The 14,185-nt window shown below is 38.2% G+C and overlaps 1 protein-coding gene across 2 annotated transcripts in view; it reads left to right on the top strand.

The window, feature by feature from the left end:
* Positions 1 to 13,644, top strand: part of RHOT1 (ras homolog family member T1) — a 48,620-nt gene extending 34,976 nt beyond the window's left edge. The window contains exons 18-19 of one of the 2 annotated variants that reach the window (XM_044672784.1): positions 1,534 to 1,656; positions 12,453 to 13,644. In XM_044672784.1, the coding sequence (XP_044528719.1) occupies positions 1,534 to 1,656; positions 12,453 to 12,570 (241 nt within the window). In that variant the 3' untranslated portion in view covers positions 12,571 to 13,644. The remainder of the gene's footprint in view (positions 1 to 1,533; positions 1,657 to 12,452) is intronic. The other variant, XM_044672785.1, reaches the window with a different exon arrangement.
* Positions 13,645 to 14,185: the final 541 nt, after the last annotated feature.

Below are 14,185 nucleotides of genomic sequence, written 5' to 3'. Positions count from 1 at the left end.
TGAACCCAGGACCTCCCATCTGTGGACCTGGCTCTCAATCTACTGAGCCACCCAGCTGCTCCTTATAATACTTTTTAACATAATATAATCAGGAAGAAACCCACTGCTTGGTAGAGCTTATTGCTTGATATATAGCATCTTTTTTTAATGTATGCTTTTAATATGTTTTTAATGTATCTTTTTGTGTAGACTTACATTTTAAATGCATTTCACAGTATTACATATATGCACACACACCACCCATATCTGAAAAATGTACATACGTTGAGATTTGTGCTCTGATTCATCTGAGGCTGCTTCTCCTGAAGTATCTTGCTGTTGCTAAGCACACTTTGCATCCTGCTTTTCTTGATAGATAGAGCTTTATGTATGTTAAAGACTTAGATTCAATTTATAAAATAACAGATGGATTCCAGTATGACAGCTGGTAATGGCTTTAATATCAGTGATGTGCTCATCCTCACAAGTCATGTTTTTAAAAGGAATGTTTTGGTTCTTATTGAACTTAATTTTTTTTTCTCCATGGGCTAATCTTCTTTATCCATCCCACCACCATATGCTGTGACGACCCCCAGCCCCCAGGCCTCACCACTAGAGCCATGTCGTCCATCTGAAAAGCCTCTGGAAATGCTCAGAGGCTGAAGCTCAGGGCAGATGATTGATTCCACAGAGGCCCCCCGACTCCATTCCCTGCCTCTTAAGTGGAGATGTGGGCACCTGTCCAGGCATCACACGCTGACCGGGCCTGACCAACGGGCAGTCATTAAAGAGCACCTTTAGCCTTTGGTCACAAATGTTGAAGTGCAACTTGTCTGGCCTGCCACTGGGCCGAATTGTTTCTCTCCATTTGAAAGGCCCCTAAATTAATTTCCTTTTTGATCCCAGTTGGATTAGATATTGTCCCAGGTATGCCTGCCAGGCGCAGTTTCAGTGGAGAGCACTTTAACACCACGATGGGCCTCCAGGTTAGGAAGAAGCACTTTGGGTTTCCTTTGAGATCCAAAGTGGTGGGTAAATTGGGGGTGGGGGCAGGACTCCTGCCTTTCCTGAGGCGGATAGGTTGTCTTTTGTTGTCTTTTGTCCTCTAGCAGCACTTACTCCTTCCTGGTTTTCAAGCATGTGTGTGTGCTAGGGGAGGGGGGCGGAGTGGAGGTTGTTTTAAATGCAAACAAAACCTTATCCTGTTGGCGGATTGTGGTTTATTTTTTAAATTGATTCTGATGAGGGTGCCATCTAATGCTGTGCAGACTCTTTCCATTGAAAGCCCTGCAATAATTTCTTCCCACCCGCCTCCCCAAAAGCTCAAATTTGGACCTGTGCCCTTAGGTCTTTTCCATGGGCCTTGGGGCCCATCCAGTCACCTCAGGGAGCTCCACACTCTGCACAGCTTTAGTCTGCCCCAGCTGCCCCTTTCCTTGTAAGTGTTGCTTATGCCTTAGTCTCTTAAACAACGACAACAAACGACTGGCACAGCCCCGCGGTGCCTCATTGGTGAGTAAGAACTCAACTGTGTCCTTCTGTGTGTTTTCGCAGCCATGCCCGGTTACGCTGTCTGTGCGCCTGCAACAGGTGCACATTCTGCATCTGTCAGAGCTTCCTCAACTCAGACTTGCTGCAATCTGTAAAGAACAAACTCTTCACGGCAGTTCTTACCAGGTCCTCACTTTATTTACTGCCTGCCGGGCATTCTATTAAAGTACCAGAGAAAGAAAGTAGATACTTTTTCTTTTTGATACAGATTTTCACTATGTAGCCACCCACTTGCCAGGAGACTCCTCTTAAAATGCAACTAATTTTCACTAAAACTCTCATTGTGCTGAATGGTGGTTTGTACTTAGGATTTGTATCATCCTTAGTAATTCTGTAAAGATAAGAGATGGATTTGGGGAGGAATTTGCAAAGGAATGACTAAGGAAGATTTGGGATTTTCTACTTTAAGAGGCTGATGTTTTTATTTTTTAATATTGAATGATAATAGACTGCAGTAGAAATATGTTAGAAATGTTGGAAGGTGAAGACATCCAGAGTACAAAGATTACAGTGGTACGTGGTATTTTTTTGAATTTTGCTTATTCAGACAAATGAAACATTATCAAAATCACTTCACTAATGTTCATGGCATATAGTCTAAACCAGTGATGGGCAAACTACGGCCCGCAGGCCAGATGCAGCCCCCTGAAATGTTCTATCCGGCTGTAAGACACTATTCCTAACCTGACAAATACAACAAGTAGGATACAATACAATGGAACTTCGAAAGAGTTGCCTTAGAAACAGACTGACAGATAAGCATTTCCTTCTTTGGCCCCTCTTTAAAAAGTTTGCCCATCACTGGTCTAAACTAATGTATGTGTTGTGAAGAGAGCTGTAGCTTTTTAAAGAATCTCTATTCCTGAAGCTAACTGATTGGTTTTGACTCCTAAGCAACATAGCATCTGACATAGCTTGTTAAGCACCTAGAATAATATGGAAAAGCGATTTCAGGGCCAACGAGACCACTTTTAGAGAGTTGTGTTTTTCTAAGTCCTCGCCTCCTGGCATATGAAAGATGGGATTGGATTATTTAACAAAACAGAACTGATTCTTCCAAATGATCTTGTTCCCTCCAGTGCAGTTACTCTCAAAAGTTTTTATATTTGCTTCAGCAGCATTGCCAGGGCTCAGAAATGGGTCTAGAAACCCTCTTTTGGAATCTTCTTCAGACCTATAGCTAACATCCTTCATGCTGGCAAATCTTTGTGCTTTAATGATAAATTTTATTTTATTTTTTAAAGCATTCCAATGTTATTCTGTCTGGTAAACAAAGTTGCAGTCAAGCTGAGTAACAAAGAATGAGGTATAATTTTATTTCAAGGGAAGCTTGCAAACTGGCTTTGAAGGAAATTCTAAAAGAGAAGATTCAAAAGTGGTTTAGATGTGGGTGATGGCAAAATAAGCATATCACCTCCTAAGATTCGACAGGAATAACAATGATTGGATTGTAAAAATTCAGTTAGTTTTGTTAAAAAATCCATCTTATTTTATTGTGACACCTTTATAGAACACTGATCATACAGAAACTATCCTCTTGATTTGGTAAAATAATGTTAGTTCAAACTAAATAATTCTCTTGCTCAGTGGCTTCATAGTCATAGACTCACAAATCACACTCTCATTTAGAACAAGAATTGCTAATGTGGCATCCTACAGAGAAGATCATTTGGCCTCCTCCTGGCCATATCTAAATGGGACCTTTTATAGTACTTGTGCCACTAAATGACCTAGTAACTTCTTGTTGGAATAATTTTTTTCCCTTACTCCATTTCTGCAACTTCACCCACCCATTAGTCCTTTCTCTCTCTCCTTTAGAAATACACAAAATAGCCTCACTTTTTGGCATGTTCATCTTTCTAGTTTTGAAGATAGTTATTAAGATAAGTCTCTCTTTAGTCTTTTCTTCTATAGGTCCAATATCCCCATTTCTGTTACTCAGATCAGATCCTTTCCAGACCTCTCTCTTTCATGGTGGCCTGTGACCACTATTTAGTTTGGTAGCATTCCTCTTAAGATGTGACCCCTAGGACTGAGCATGACTTTCCAGATATAGTATGACCCCACATAATGCACTTTAACTATTACTTTCTCTAGTCTATTATATTTCTGTTAAAGATGTTAGCTTTTTAAAAAAGCTCTGTGTCGGGGGCAGCTGGGTAGCTCAGTGGATGGAGAGTCAAGCCTAGAGATGGAAGGTCCTAGGTTCAGATCTGATCTCAGACACTTTCCAGCTGTGTGACCCTGGGCAAGTCACTTGACCCCCATTGCCTACCCTTACCACTCTTCTGCCTTGGAGCCAATACACAGTATTAACTACAAGACGGAAGGTAAGGGCTTAAAAAAAAAAAAAAAAAGCTCTGTGTCACACTGTTGGTTCACACTAAGAGTGTAATTTAAAATTCCCAAATCATCTTAGTGTGAACTACTAAACCAAGACTCCAGCTTATTTTATGCAGTTATTTTTTTTTTTTTGGAATTTATATTTATCTCTGTTAAGTTTCATCTTGTTGACCCATCATTCTAGCCTGTTGATATTATTTCAAATCTGTAGTCTATTCAGTTGCACATTCTAGTTTGTCATCATCATATTTTTAAGAATTCCTTTTATTCCTTCATCCAAAGTATTGGTGAAAGTGTTAGATTTATAAATCTTCATTTGCCCCTAATAGGACTCTACTAAAAGAGACATCCTACAGATTGAAAGAGAAATGCTGGATCAATACTCTCATGAATATCATCTATGAATCAGGGTTTCATCATCATATCCATAATGTTGTCATGGGAGATCTGATAATTGTTTTGCTGAAATCTATAATGCATTTATAGTATTCCACAGATCTATCCATGTTGTGATTCTATATAAAAAGGAAATGAGTTTGATTTAGCATGATCTTTTGTGAATCTTCATGGGCTCCTAGGAAGTACTACTTACAAACCTATGGACTTATAGAATTTTAGAACTGAAAAGGAGCTGAGATATCATCTACTCTAACCCCTTTATTTGACACCTTAGGAAACTGACTCTTAGAGGTTGTGATGATTTAACCAACATTAAGACTAGAACCCAAGGCTTCTACCTCTCAGTATTCTTTTTAAGGCATAATATTGTTCACCATTGATAATCCATTCTAGACATCCCTAGTGACTTTTTTATTGTGGATTGGTGTTTCATAAGCTATCTTGGAGTGACATTTGTAATAGATATTATCTTTTTTATCTTTATTATATATCTTATTGATACTCTTTTGTGTCCATTTGGTGGCTGTAATGATTTTAGGCCAGTACCTTTGACCTATACTATAACATGAGGGATGTAGGACATACAAGAAATACTCTGGGACTACGACTGATCTCTAAAGAATCATAAGTATTTTAACTACTTCAGTTTATAAAATGGAAGTAGCATAACGTCTACCAATAACAGTAGAATTTTTTTATCTCTGACATGAAAATAGGTAACTGAAAAATTAAATGTTGATGGTGTGGAAAGAGGAACAGGAATGATTGAAAGGATCATCCTACCACCTAGTCCCTTTCAGGGTTGTTTCTTGAAAGTCTATCCAGAAAGATAGCCCCTTTCTCTGTTAAAGAGGTACCTCCTGTTTCTTTAGTTTTGTTTCCCAGGATAGGCAACTACCTTGATTCCATTTGACTGAGTGTATATTGTATTTAGCATGTAAAACTGAGGACACAAACAGAGTCATGTTTATTGAGCTCTCTTGCAAAGTAAAAGCTGTTTAGGCCTTGCTCTAATTTGATTCTGCTCTTACCAATCTGTTTAGGTTTATCTTTTTACATAGTGATAAATTATATTGTTAACCTGTTATCAGGTTGTTTTTTTCTCTAAATCACTTAATCTCTGCTTCAGTTTCCCCAACTGTAAAATGGGAAAAAGAACAGTACCCACCTCCTAGGATTATTGTATGGATAAAATGAGATTATATTTGTAAAGCACTTAGCATAGTGCCTGGCATATAGAAGATGGTTAATAAATACTTGTTTCCTCTCTGCTTCTTCCCAAGATTTTCCTTAATGAGAGCCATATTAGTTCAAAACAATGAAAAATGCCTTCTCTATATATTTTATACTTATGTATATATATAATCCTTCTTGCAAAAAATTACCAAATTATTTTTTCTTCTTTAATGTTGAGACAAAATTACTATAAAGGTGTAAATTAGATCATTTGTTTGAACTACCTAGGTCCCTTTTTTAGTGGTCTTTCTTCCAAATTCATACATTCCCATTCTATTCTATGCATGTTAGTCTAATACGGGACTTAAATTACATAATTTAAATTTCTTTTTCATAGGTGTTCATTAGTGCTCATCTACTTCTTGGTCATTTTTTATAACTTTTCTTTACACATGGTTCATGTATGTTTCTATGTATAATCTTCCTATTTATTTAGCCACATGTTTATCAAAGAAACTTTTATTTGGCAACTTTGTTTTATGTTAGGTTTTTTCCATTCCGTTTTAATGATTTGTATTAGTTTAGTCAAATCACAAGATTGTTGTTTATGTGTCATGAGAACAGCATTTTACTCCAGTAGCAAAGTTCTTAGTTCATTTTCTGTTGAATATTAGAGTAGGAGTTGATCATAACTTTCCATCCAGGAATTGTAGTTCTCACATCTGTTAGGATTCCCACTTCACATCTGTTAGGATTCCCACTTACATTTTTTAAATTAAAAAATTACTTCATTTTAGGAATTTAAAAATTGGTTAGCAGGACAAACACCATTGATTTAGTAATGGTGGTCAATTCTTTCAGTTCTTAATCCACAATCATTTTTGAAGAGATCTTCCTATTTTCAAACCTTTAGAATTATTCTGTGGCAGAAGTCTGATGTCATATGCTTGGGCAATATGCTAATAAAACATGGTTCTTCAAGGAACCTTTTTGTTGTTTCACATGTAAACTCATAAATTCCATTGCATTTATTCATTCACTTGGATACAAAGGTCTTTTAAAGACTACTTTGGCTACCATCATCTCCTACCTTATATTATACTTGTGTTTAAAATGTGGCCATTTTCCTTGACTTAAGTATACTGCAAGCTCCTTAAGAAAGTCTTTTAAAAATATTTGTACCCCAAGCACTTCAAAAAAATCTCTGAGGTGCATGGTCAATGTTTGTTGGATGGGTATGGCAAGACAGAAACCCAGATAGTGTAACAGAATCTTAAATATTATATTAGGGAGGTGATTCTGTGAAAGGGAAGGGCTTTGTCCTTTTCTTTATAGTTTGAAAACAAACGATGGTGCTTGACTGTAACTCAAGTTGCCAAATGTACATAGGGTGTAGTTAGACTTTCCTCATGAATGCAGCTGGTACCTTGTAGAAGTTTGCTCATAGATATTGTATTCATCTATGGTACCTAAGAATTTGTTAAAATTCCCTCAAGTAAATTGTCGTTGCTTGCATCTTTTAGATTTTGCTGTTAGTTGACAAATATCTATTTCTTGGTGTGTTAAAATATATAGCAAGCTGCAATTTGCTCTATCTGATGCTCTTTTTAATTCATCTATTTCGGTGAACTTAGATGATATTAGAGCATTTTTCTGTAACTTCCATCTTCTGCAAATCTGAATTCTGCTGACATCCAGGGAACATGGGACCACTGTTCTAGCCTTTCCCAAATTGTGTCAGTATTAAGGCATGCTCAGTTAACAGCTTGCTTTCAGGATGTGGTGCTAGTAACCCACATTGGGCTCTTATAATGGAAATTCTAAAAATGTTTTGAGAAAAAACAGATTAAAACATTTCACGTCACCAAAATATTGTGTTATATTGTGTCTCCGAGGCCTACAGTTTGAATAAATAAAATCAACTTTTATATTGAAAATGAATATTCAAAATACTTTATGCCAAACAAGGAATAGAGAAATAAAAAGAAAAAAGAAAATAAAATCAGAAAACTGACACACATAACTTCAAAAAAGCATTTTCGGCAAAACAATCTCAAAATTTGAGAGAAATGATCTTTTGATTAATGGACTTGGTTATGGGATGTCAAGTAGCAGAGTGGGTAACAGGCTGGCCTTGCAGTCAGGAAAAACTGGATTTACTTTCTGTTTCTCCCCCATAATCTAGCTGTGTTGTCCAGAGATCTGAGTCCCTTAGGATCTGAGGTACTGATAGCTGACACCCTCCTCCCCACCAAAAAACACAAAACAAAACAACACCCCTCACCCCCCCAACAGGATGTGAACAAAAATATTTGTGCTACTGTAGTCTGGGAAGGCCTCAACAGGTTTTTGATTTTGTAGCTCTGGTGTTATGATGACTAGAATGCCTGTATATGGGTCCTCTCAGTCAGATGAGCTTCAGTTGCAGGTGCATGTTATCTTGGACTTAATATGGTAATTTATTTTGTTCTTCTAAGTTAACTTCATGCCTACAGTACATGTGTGTGTGCTCATGTGCATGGAATGTCAGTAGAATGTATTTTCCCCTAGGTGTTGTGTTCTTCTGGGTTATGGTTTGAAGGGATAAGATTATAGGAAAGTATCAATTCAGATCAGAGATAATTGGGGGAGACACAGGAGAATGACTGCAGTGGTTTCTGATACTCGTCTTCCTCCTATTTCCCTTTCCCATCCTCTAATCCTTGATCTAGGACTGAAAGAGCTCTCAGTCTGACCCCCAAATCCTGCAGATGAGGGAATGAGGCCCACAGTTGTTCAGTGACTTGCCCATAGCCCTACAGGTAGTAAGAGGTGAGACTAGAGATTGGACTTGACTCCAGAGTCAGTGTTCTTCTTTGGTCCCAAAGGACTTGCATGGCACAGTGCCCCTCTCCCATGCCCTGCTTCTCAATATTCTGAGTGCTTTCAGAACGCCTTGAGGCCCGAGTCTACCGGTTATTTTGTTGAATAAGCCCCAGAAAGCTTGTTCTAGTGAATTCTTCCCATTGTGAAATGACTTGCTTTTGACGCTAAGGAAAAATAAATTATACTTTACCATTTTAACTATCCCCCCCCCACTCTAAATTAGGACTCTGCCTAGGGATATATATAATATGAGAGTTATTGGTGATATTCCAGAAAAGACACTTAACTCGGAGTCAGAGACCTAGCTGTACCATTTCCTTGCTCTGTGAATGAGAGCAACTCAGCTGGAGACAGCTCTCTTAGCCTCAGCTTTCTCATCTGTAAAATGGAAGTAGTGAAGCTTGTATAACACATCTCACAGTGCTGATGTAGGGAATGTGCTTTTTGATACAATTAAGTGCTTTGTTTCACCCAGAAGTTATTCTTCCCCCTCCCCCACAATTGCTAGGTTCTAGGGTAGATTTTATTTGAATTGAGTCCCTTTTGGATTACTTAGAAATGTACTGATGTTTATCCAATAGAAAATTTCAGAATATTTTCTAAATTTCAAAATAATCTTTAAATTGCTTGATAAAGCAAAAAACTAGGGAAATTAAGAAACATATACTTAGAATTGCTCATTTTCATCATGTTGCAGCAGCTTAGGGCTCACCCTATGCATATATAATTACATTTGTAGCCTTATATTTTAGGCACCAATATAAGTCCCATTCGTTGAAGTAAAGGCTGCTTCAAGCATTTAATCATACTTAATTCATTATTTATGTTCTAATCAGATATTGTCCCTGAGAATTGCTGAACTGTATGTCTTAGGCTGGCAGGCAACATTAGGAGATCCTGGAGTGGTAGTTGAGGTAGAACAGATATGTCATAAGATAGCGACATGTCTTCTAAAATGATAATTGGCGTGAGCCCTTATGAGAGATTTGTGCTTTGGGATCGCTGAGGAACGGTTTTGGCTTGCCTTTGCAAATGAAATATGGAACAGTTTTATGAAACCAGTGCCTGTACTTATGCTAGAGCGCTCCTGAAATAACAAACATGAATCAGACCTTGCCGCCTGCTTGACTAATACATATTAGATCCCTCTTGTCTGTGTTCACGTGATGCCAGTTAGCTGAGTAATGACAGATGTTCTGTCAGATTTCTAAATGCCTTCTCTGTTGTAAATACTACCTAGTTAGCATAGCTTTCAAGTACATTTAGTAAAGGAAAAATTTATTTTCCCCAAGCATGTTTCCATGTCCCAGTATATCTGTAACATTGATGAAGATGTTGAAATATTTTATGAGTAAGTAGTTGGTTGCCTTAAGTATTACAGCAAACCAGTGGCGTTAAGGTGCTGTATCAGTGTGAGCCAAGTCTCAGCAGTGTGTGTTTGATGCTTCTCATGTGTAAATATGTGCATCTATATTACATAAAGCGCTGTGGGGAATAGAGTAAATACTGTTTTGCAAAGCCAATGAAAACGCAGCTGTCAAGACAAGATGGATGTTTTCTTCAGTAGCAGTACCCTGTTATAACTCCATAAAGAGGAGCCTGCATTAAACATCTTTACAGATTTAGGGATTCTGTGTTGGGAAATCATTTTAATTATATTTTTCACCTGATTAGAGCAAGCCAACCCTTCCTGTCCTGCAAGGTTAAAAAAATAAAAACAAAAAACACCTCTTCTTCTCCATGCTGGTAAAAATCCCAGCAAAGAGAGTAGGGTCTAAAGGGCTGTTTCTGAAGCAGAAAAAGTGAGAAACTTGCCCTCAATACCAAGTGGAGAAATCATTTGCTGATCGGAGCCCACTGTAAAATAGGATCTGGAATGGACTGATAGCCTGTGTTCCTATTTATGATTATGTATCTGTTAACTTGGAGAAGACTCTCACTAGGCCATGGAATCGTCAGTCTAAACTTGGACATTTTCCATAGATCCTAAGATGTTAGTTGGGTTTGTGTGTTAGTTTTCATACGTGCTATTTCTGTAATGGTTAATTAGTCTGTCAGAAAAGGTTAAAAGAGTTTAGGCTCTTGGTGAGTTACTTGACCCCATATAGTAGGATCTAATTGTTAGCTTCATTATTAACAAACACCCAGTGTGCTTATATTTTGTCCAAAAATGCTGAATGGTAGTGGTTTTGAGGAGCAAATGTGTTAGCTTCTCAAAGTGTCTCAGACCTATCATTAGAAATAGTAGTGTTGAGAATGTACAGGGAAATGTGTCCAAGAGCCCTAGAGTTTCTTGTTCAGGTGTTAAATGTTATTTTTAACAAAATATTATTGAAGGTGATAATCTTCTTAGAGAATAATAAGTTTGTTTAGAGTCTGAAAAAGGTAGAAAGAATGAGACAAAGCAATGCAAACTAGCAACTAAATTTATATTATATAACTGAGAGGTATATTCTAAGAGCCTTTCTGTGTTGAGCTGTGCCATGAACCACAACTGTGCATGTGTGCAAAAGGTTAAGAGCCCAGGTAGCCGAGTGGGGTGCCATGCTGTTAGCAGACGACGAAGGCAGTATTGTTCACCAGGTGCACGCTGTCAACTCTGTAGAAGATTCCATCTTCATGGAGTCATCTCATGGTCCACTTTTTCTTGAAGCCAGGTAACATTTCCCACGCTCACCAGTTTGACCTTGCTGGGTGTTTTCCAGTTGGAAAAACTGAAACCCAGATAACTAGTTCCTTAAGTGATTTTAAAAAAGGGAGAGATTGTGTGTTGAAAGAACTAACTTGCAAGATGGAATGCACCTGTGTTATCATTTTACTCTTAAAAAACACACATAAAGAATAATTTAAAAAGAGATTTACTTTTCTTTTGATGTGTGAGGGAGAGTATTGGAGTGCTGTGCTGCTGGACAGTACTGATAAAGCATGGAATACCACAGCTTGTGTTACCGTCTCCAGTTCCTGGGGCATGTGGAATGCAGAATCACCCTAGCTACAACATGCAGGGAAATGTTTAGAAACGAAGGTGATTCTGCAGTCTAAGACCAATCAAGGGGCAAAATAATTTGGCATAACTCATGTCTTGGCTATTATTAACTCTCTTTTGTATGTTTTTATACACTCAGTGTCTCATTCCTTGTAGACATTTAACTTTCACCTCAAATCCATTTCTCCCATGTAGGTAGGTCTAAAGATAACCCAGCCTAGACAGTATCCAGAAGCCCTTTGATTCATAGATTTCCCACATCACCTCAGTTGCATTTGCTTAACCAAAACTTTGGTGACACTTGATAAACTCATTGGTCCCACCTTGGCTTTAGAGCTTTATCTTCCTTATGGTAAGCTGTCATACTTGAGACTCTTGAGGGTGGCCAGCAGTGTTTTTAACTGAGCATGCTCACAAACTTAGTTTGTGGTAATGGGGGAGATTGGGGGCATTGGCTGTCCTGCCCTTGTCATGCATAACATGGCTTCTTTTATGCCATCCACCGTCTTACATTGCGTGTGACATTGCGTCTTTTGGTTTGTACTGTTGTCACTGCCTGTTTCATTAACACTTGATTTCCTATTAACAAGTATTCGATGTAATGCAAACTAGTAGTTGGTTTGTTTTTTCCTTTGGAGGGGGAGGGTTCCTTCAGAATTTTTAAAGGGGACCAGAATTTCTAAAGTTTTATTTCTCACTGCTCCTAGGAAAGTATTGTGACTTGTCACTAAGCTACACAGTGTATCTTGAAGCTCCTGGGTTAGGGTGATTTTGCTAATTGTTTGAATTCAGCAAAACCATCCTCAAAAATGGGAAAACTTGATTGTATTTCTTATTTTTAATGACCCAGCAAATAATTTAAAAGCATGGGTTGTTTTTTTTTTACCAACTTATTGGTCTTTCTTCATGAGAAAAAGGCAGTGATGAGAAATCTTAAATTTCATCTGTTTCAAAATGTTAGCTAATTGCAAAAGTGCCTTTTCCTCCTACACCATAAAGACCAATCTCTATTAGAAGCTGAATTGAGATGAAGAGTTTCAGTAAACATAGCTGACAAGTGTCCTAATACTTCCCTAAAAGTTCTTGATTGCTGTTACACCACGTTCTCAAAATAAATCCTGTTTTTGAAATCGCTTCTGTTTTCTGACTGCAGGCATGTGACGCAGGCAGACCTCAAGAGCTCCACATTTTGGCTTCGAGCAAGTTTTGGTGCTACAGTGTTTGCAGTTTTGGGGTTTGCTATGTACAAAGCGTTGTTGAAACAGCGATGATCTAAACAACAAGTTCAATAATGGCCCTACCAAAAACCAATACTTTTATGTACATTCTGAATGCTTTAAATTGTGCTAGAAATATTGAGATATTTATATATGCAGAGTTACTTTATTAATATTTGTAATTCTTGCATAAGAGTATTTTAAAAGATAGCAATGACTACAGTATTGGCTAGTGTGTATGCAAAGGAGAGTTCTACTTAATGGCCACGTAAAGGTGGCCTACAGAGGCCAAAAGGGAATGTTTTGTAAATAATGTACATACTCAGGCAGCAAGATATGTGGCTTCCCAAAAAACTGAGTTATGGAAATGCTGTCCATAGATGTTTCCACATACATATTAGTGTTTAATTGGAACTCACTATCATAGGTTTTAGTTCAACTCAATTGTACTTGCTCACGGATTACTTATTTATTTCACATTCATTTGAAATGATGCGTTGGGGGCAGGGGGGGGGGTACAGCATCGAAGCACCATGAGGCACAGTTCACGATTTTCCCTCCCTGGAGGATACCTGTCAGTTTTCCAATAGAGTTTTGTTTCATTTCAAGGACAGCTTCACTATGGCCCACCAGCCACTGGGGCTTGATATGATCTCTGACATGCACAGCTGGACGTGAGGCTCCCCTTGAAGGGTGCAGCAAAACTTTCCCAAAGTCACATAGCAAAAGAATCAGTGTAATTGTTATGTATTCCTTAATTTTTGAATATGTTGTATTTTATAAACCCTTTCAGATCAAATGGGGGTGGGATGGGGAGGAGCCAATTTATACATTATGAATGTTTCTAGTTCAAAAGACCATTACTGTTTAATTTCCTCCAAACTGTAAAATCATCCTGTCTCGGCCGTGTCTGTAGTGCCAAGGGAGTGCACAGTTCTTGCTCTGTTGTAGAATATCACAGTTGCCGCATGCTTCCTGATGTGTTCTATACCTGGTTAGAACTCCCTGTAGACAGCGACTTTTTTAAATGAAAGAATAAATCTAATGAATCTAAACCCTCATGATAAACTTATTTTTTCCATCATCAACCTTTTAAAGTATTTCAATAAATAACTCATGTGTACTGTGGTTCATTTTTTTTTTATCTTGGGTCCTCTCTCCTAGAAATCAGTCAACAGAGACCACATGCACACATACAGATACACACAGGACATACAAATCAAATTCATACTAACCCCCAAAAGTGAGGTGGTGATGGCAGGGTACTGTGATAAATTTGAAGAGGAGAGGGAGAGTCTGGAACAGCCACTGTAGTGAGTGAGACAGGAATCAATTAGGAACAAGTAAAAGGATTGCCTGGAGATGGAATCACAAGTTTTCTGTAGACCCAGTCAGCCCTGTGGGGTGACTTCTTTCATTTCAGTCCAGCATTGAGTGAGTTAGAGTGGAGGGAGAGGGTGGGATGATGGTCTGAATATAGGATTAACTCTCCCCTTATTTATTTTTAGCTAATCAAATCAAGAATTTAAAGTACCCCTACTTACCATTAAATATGAGAGTTCACAAGTTACTTACTAGAGTAAGCTCACATCTCCAAAGGTCACTGCCCCTCCCCAACCCCCCTTCCTTCCACCCAAACACACACTTTGGGCACTGCTAGGCAAATCAA

Source organism: Gracilinanus agilis, chromosome 4 (assembly GCF_016433145.1).
Source record: "Gracilinanus agilis isolate LMUSP501 chromosome 4, AgileGrace, whole genome shotgun sequence".
NCBI classification, from domain to species: domain Eukaryota; kingdom Metazoa; phylum Chordata; class Mammalia; order Didelphimorphia; family Didelphidae; genus Gracilinanus; species Gracilinanus agilis.
The sequence above is the reverse complement of the archived record's forward strand: the minus strand, read 5'-3'. Positions and strand labels throughout refer to the sequence as shown.